Here is a 6,270-nt window from a genome sequence, read left to right as displayed (position 1 = left end):
TCCTCCCCGTCCAGTGACCTAATCCGGCGGGGAGGGGAGGAAGGAACGCCCATCTTGGCGCGAGGGCAGCCCCCAGCTCTCGAGGCGCCTGGGCTTCGCGCGGCCCTCGCCGCAGCGCCATTTGATCCCCCGCCTCAGGAAGGGACCCGGGGCGAGGGGAAGGGGTTCAACTCAGGGAGGTCGCCATTGACGTTTGATTTCGGACGAGCGGCGGAGGCAGGGCGCTGCCGAGGCGACCAGGAGCGCCGGCAGCTCCTCCTTTCGGCCGTCCTCTCCGGGCCCCAGTCTCCTCCCCATCCATGCGCCTTTCAAAATGGCTGGTAAGCGGCGGGGCGGGGCGGGGGTCTTCGTGGGCTGCTCGTGGCGATCTGGTGCCCGTGTCTCTCCCCTCCTCTCCTCCGCCAGCTTTAAATGTGGTCTTCTGTTGCTTGGGATCAGAGGCTGCTTGGAGATGGCGGTCACTTGGCGTCTGGGGCTCTTTCATGTGCTGCTCTTGAGGGTTTCATTTGTGTTTTTATGCCTCCCCCCGTTTGCCCTCCCTCCCCCCCCCGGTCTTGTGGAGCAACAACAGCAATGCAATCCCCGTGTCTTCTCTCTCTTTCTTACTCTTGTTTTCGTTTGTAGGGATCCCTTTGTATTTTGTGGATTTGCAGGATGACTTAGATGATTGTGAGTAACTGTTTTCAATTTTTCTTTAAAAACACACACACACACACACAAGGAAAGGAAAATGCCAGTGAAATCGTGGTGGTGGCTTTCCTAAAGGAGCTCTGACTTTGCCTGTTAAAATCCCTCCCAGAGAGGTCGAAGAAGATTATAAGGATTGGGATGTCGATCCTTCCTCTTTAGTTAGGAGAGTTGCTATTTTTAGAAAAACCTGTATGTTAAAAGTGTAGCCTTGCAGTATACTGGAGGCTTTTTGACTTGCTATAGCTTGAGTACTCCAGTCTGAAATCCATTGCAGTACTGTCAATATTATTTACTTTTAATGAGCAGCCTAGCTTTTTCAAGCTGGGCCCCGGTGAGCAGATATATGGAGTTACAGTTCCAATGAATCTTAGCCTTCTGGAAATAATGGGGATTGTGATCATACATATCTGGAAGGCTATCTTAGGCTCTTCCAGTTTTGCAGCTTTGAAGGATCTGAGTAAACGTATTGATATATTTTAAATAATTTGTGGTACTGGTATAGTTCTTCATTTTGCAATTTCATTGAAACAAATGAATTGTATAAAGCAGTGTAAGTCTCTATAGCATCTAGTTTTACAGTGGAGGGGTAGCAGAAAGGGATTGTTGGATCATCCCAAAAATACTAAGAGGAAGAAGTAACCATTGATTTTGGACACTCATATGCTGCAAAACATAATCTCTATCTCTTTATGATACATGCTTGTTTCTGTTTTGCTTTCTGTGGTTGATTGGCAAAAACAGTGGCTGCAGCAGCAATTAAGTTTAAAGAAAAACTTGCAACAGTAATTGTGATTTGATGATGCTATCCTTAAAATGCAGCCCTGGTAGATCTGCACTGAGTTTGCTTTAGAAACCTTTGCTGATTTTTACAGTATGAACTCTTGATTTTTGTGAACATATAGCATCGTAATGTAAAATAAGGAAATTTTAAATTCTAAATTAAAAGCTCAGTACCATGTTAATCTTTATAAAGCGATAGGCACTATCAAAATGACTTACAAAATGACTATCCAGAAGTAGATCTCACTGATTTTAATGGGACTTAGCATTAATTATTTGACTAGAATTCATATAATTCATATAATATAACCTGTCAATTAAGTTTGTCTATTATAAGCAGTGACTTAGACTTTATTTGCTTTCAGATCAGGCTTCATCTTAAAAAAAGGTATTCCTTTCTGTATGAGAGAAAATATATTAGGCATCCTTTAAGACAGTTTCTCAAAGCATGGGTTGCATCTCCTAGGTCTTGAGACAGTCGAGGGGGGGCAGGGGTCACAGTGAGTGCCTTTGTGCTCCTTTCAAAGCAGACTTACTGTATTAGCTTGATGCAAAGGAATGGAGTTCTGTACTGTAATTGCCTTTCAAAGGCATAATCATACCTGGAGGGTATGAGGTTTCTGTGCAAAACTCTGACCATCAGATTTGATTCTCACTTTGCAGATGAAATGGAGGAGAAGGGAAAGGAGGTCAACTGTGATTAACTCATTGTAGCTATGCTTGGAGACAAGGCACCCAAAGCGACCTATAGCCTCCCAATATTTTGCAAGCTGAAGCAGTTTAAGCAGTTTAACCTAATTTAAAGCAGTAGAACATTGTATACATATATGTGTACACACATAGCTACATGCATATATGCATGTAAACTCATATATGTACACTGTGAGAAATATATCCCCAAGTATTTAATGTTTATTTTTTTATATTTTGATCTCATTATAATTGTTGTCTCAATCTTCTATGAATCTTTGCAATGTTAATTCCAGTAATAAATTATCAAATATTCAGCTGCTGTGTATTACTGTTTCATAGCTCAATTCTCTGTGTGTTTGTTAACCTAAATCCCATTGAGTTAATTAGGTTTACTTTTAAGTAGTTCCTTATTGGCTTGTACTTTAAGTCATGTTCTCTTAATCTCTCTCTTCTATCAAAAAATTATCAACTTTCTTTCATTTGAAAGAAGAACCTTATAAAATGATTCTATGATAAGGCTATGCAGTACTTTAGATTTGAAGGCAAAAAGGTGCCTTTAAGCTCGTGACACAAACATAACAGTTGTTCACAACTCGTTAGCTGCATGATCTTAGAAAAAGATGCATGTAGTTTAAGAAGTTGTGGATACATGCAATGTTTGTGCTCCAAAGTACCATTTTGTCTTAAAATAGCCCTACATGGCATGGGGCCACGTTACCTGAGGGACTGCCTCTCCCGCACGTCTTCAACCCATCCCACCCGATCACACAGAGAGGGCATGCTCCAGACCCCCTCGGCAAAAGAACTCCGACTAGCGGGGTCCAGAAGGCGGCCTTCTCTGCTGTAGCCCCCATCCTTTGGAACATCTTGCCCCCGGAGGTGAGATTGGCCCCCTTACTCCCGGCCTTTCGGAGGGACTTGAAGACCTGGCTCTGCCATCTGGCCTGGGGTGGGGAGGGAGGTCATCAGATGTGGGGTTGGCTAGCCCCCTAGAGGCCTGGTGTTGCTGCCTTGAGCCATTGGCCTCCTGGATTTTTTTCCTTTTATTTCTGTAAACGTGCTGTTATAAATTTTAATTGTATATCTATTTATTGTTTTAATATGTTGTGAGCCGCCCAGAGTCCTCCATTGGGGGGAGATGAGCAGGGACAAGTTTAATAAATAAATAAAATAAATAAAAAATATGAGGAGCTGGATAGAATGGTTCTGCTATTCTTCATGTTTCCATTTGTAACAGCATGTTTACAACAAAACAAGCTGTCCACTTTTGCTGATTTAATTAGAATCTTGTGACTTGAAGAATAAAAGATCTTGGATTCTGTTTGTTTTGGTAGTAACAAATAGGCTGTAATTTGTTACATGGTTCAGGTTAAAATGCTAACCTAAACTCAAAATCCATGGGTTTTGTTTTCTGTTTATAACCATACCCTGCCACATAGCTAAGTAACTGTATTTAGCTGAAACCCCAAGGCTGTCACAGAACATAATTGTCAGTCAGAGTTGAACCATTCAGCTTGCAGACTCATCTTTCTCTTTAGATATTAAGAAAACTATTCATTGCATTGTTTCATAGAAAAAGGAAAGAGTCTGTAAATGTGCATATAAATATCCTTACACCATATGGCTCCTACCCCAACATTTTCAGATAGGTATATATATTAAAAACCCTAGTTTAGCAGACCTCAGGTTAGTAGGCTATACAGGTAGTCCAATGGTAATTGGGACTGAGAACTCTGTCGCTAAGTGTTGTGGTTGTAAGTATATTTACCCAGGTATATATTTCACAGCATTATTACTTCAGTAAGCTCAGTTCTGATGTATGTATATTAAAAATTTGTATCTGTATTAAACTCTTTCTAGGTTGGTAACCTACTTTTATAAGAAATTCAAGGAAGTTTATGAAATTGGCATTGACTGTACATGAATATTAATGGAAGAGTTAGAAGCTGGAAAAATAGCTCCCATAGTATGGAAGTGACCTGCTATTTTCACATTTGAGGCTGAATGATGACTTTAGATCTTTCATTGCTCATTGCAGAGGCCAACAGGTAGTCCTTGACCTACAACCATTTGGTCAGTGAGCATTTCAAGTTACAGTGGCGCTGAATGAATAGTGGTTACAACTGGTCCTCAGAATTCTGTCTGTCCCAGCACCCCCACTGTCATGTGATCACAATTTGGATGTTTGGCATCCTGTTTGCACTTATGACAGGCTGCCAAGTGCCCCACGATAATGTGATCACCATTTGCAAACTTCTGTGCTGGCTTTCCCAGAAAGTCAATGGGGAAGCTGGTAGGGAAGGTTGCAAGTTGCTGGTGTAAGTCTCCTCCACCTGCGCGCCCTCCCTCAGCCCCTCTGTGCTCGTGCTGCACCAACCACTTGCACACCCCAGTGCACTTGACCAGCGTGGCGCCTCTTGCGCACTCCTTACGCCCTTGTGCACACTCCCTGAACCATGCAGCACCACCCACGTGCACACTCCCTGACCCACATGGCACCTCTTGTGATTCTCCCCTGCATGCTCCTTTGCTCCCTCCCTGACTCTCCCCTGCTTGCCCCCTTGCTCCCTCCCCCACCCAAACAGCCACTTACCTGCCTGCAGGCCTAGGACTTGCAACTTCCTGCCAGCTTCCCCACTGACTTTGGTTGTGGGAAGCCAGCAGGAAGTTGCCTTGCCTAACCATGTAGATTCAGTTAATGATAGCAACTGGGAGAGCAGGGATTACCGTATCTAAGTGGTGCGGTCGTGCTTTATGGCCACATTGCTTAGCAACGGAAATTCCGGTCCCAATTGCCATCGCTAAATCGAAGACTACCTGTATGTTGTACATCTGGATTCTATCACAACAAGAAGGAAGTGTGAATTTTTTGTGCATGGAAGAATGGCTAAAAGAATCATTACACAACATTGGAAGGACAAATCTACAACTGGCTTGTAGCAATGGATTGCTGATATGTGTGGATTGTCAATATCTGAACTGGTTTCTTTTTTCCCCAATTAAGGAGCAAGGAAGTCGACTTTCAAGTAATCTACTCAAATTTGGAGTTGTTTCATCCAGATAAATTTCCATACCTGTAATGGAAGGCGTAGGCGAGGAGGAGACTGGTATGAGAGATCAAGGCTATCAGGAGGGAGGGGGTGCATTCCAAAGGAAGGAGCAAGGCAAGCACTTTCTCAGTCCGCAGCAGGACCGTGAGAAGAAGAGGCTGAGGCTAACTAGCTCCTCCCTAGACTCTCACAGGATATATCCGCTAGTAGCTTTAGGATAGGTTTAGTTTGGTGAGATTCTGTCTATAGTGTGTAAGCAATAAAGGAACTACACTGTACTGTTTTGTTGTTCTTGGGCTGAACCTGACAATACCTTTTTTAGTAAATGTCAATATTATACTGTATTGCTAATGTTCATTATACATAAATGATGTATTGTTTAATTTGTTAATTAACTTTTTAAAAAATGGTACTCATCCAGAAACTTCGTCATGGAGTCATGGGTTTGAATAAGTGAGTAGGTGCTTAATCATTATATCAAGTGTGGGGCATGGTCTGTAGATGCTCGGGTATGAACTTACCCTGTTATCTGGGAAAAGTTTGATCCTGTTGAACCCGAAGAAATGGATAGGGTCCTCTGGATGGTCAGTGCTACCACTTGTCGACTAGATCCATGCCCCTCCTGGCTGGTTAAGGCTACTGAGGAGGTGACGTGGGTGGGTCCAGGCGATGGTGAATTCATCCATGAGGGAGGGAGTGTCCCCAGCTGCCTTTAAAAAGGCGCTGGTGTATTCCCTCCTCAAGAACCATCACTGGATCCCACCGTATTGGCCCATTTTCGTCCAGTCTCCCACCTCCCCTTTTTAGGGAAGTGGTTGAGAAGGTGGTGGCGCTGCAGCTCCAGAGGATCTTGGAGGAAATGGATTATCTGGACCCTTTTCAATCAGGTTTCAGGCCTGGATATGGGACAGAAACAGCATCGGTTGCACTCATGGATGATCTCTAGTGGGAGCGGGATGGGGGTAGTGCATCCATCCTTGCTCTTCTTGACCTCTCAGTGGCTTTCAATACCATCGACCATGGTATCCTTTTGGGTTGACTTGAGTTGGGAGTGGGT

At 43.6% G+C, this 6,270-nt stretch overlaps 1 protein-coding gene across 3 annotated transcripts in view; it reads left to right on the top strand.

Annotated features, from left to right (window-relative positions):
* The first annotated feature begins 78 nt into the window (after positions 1 to 78).
* The window catches only part of LOC103065922 (serine/threonine-protein phosphatase 4 regulatory subunit 1-like), a 48,052-nt gene continuing 41,860 nt past the window's right edge, over positions 79 to 6,270 (top strand). Inside the window, exons 1-2 of one of the 3 annotated variants that reach the window (XM_088153098.1) lie at positions 79 to 320; positions 625 to 669. In XM_088153098.1, the coding sequence (XP_088009224.1) occupies positions 314 to 320; positions 625 to 669 (52 nt within the window). In that variant the 5' untranslated portion in view covers positions 79 to 313. The remainder of the gene's footprint in view (positions 321 to 624; positions 670 to 6,270) is intronic. The other 2 variants (XM_088153099.1, XM_088153100.1) reach the window with 2 other exon arrangements.

This window comes from Python bivittatus, unplaced genomic scaffold (genome assembly GCF_059951505.1).
Source record: "Python bivittatus isolate LINGU-HERP-01145 unplaced genomic scaffold, Pbiv_v1 ctg000700_np1212, whole genome shotgun sequence".
Lineage (NCBI taxonomy): Eukaryota > Metazoa > Chordata > Lepidosauria > Squamata > Pythonidae > Python > Python bivittatus.
Note: the sequence above shows the minus strand (reverse complement) of the source record. Positions and strands in the feature narration are given on the sequence as shown.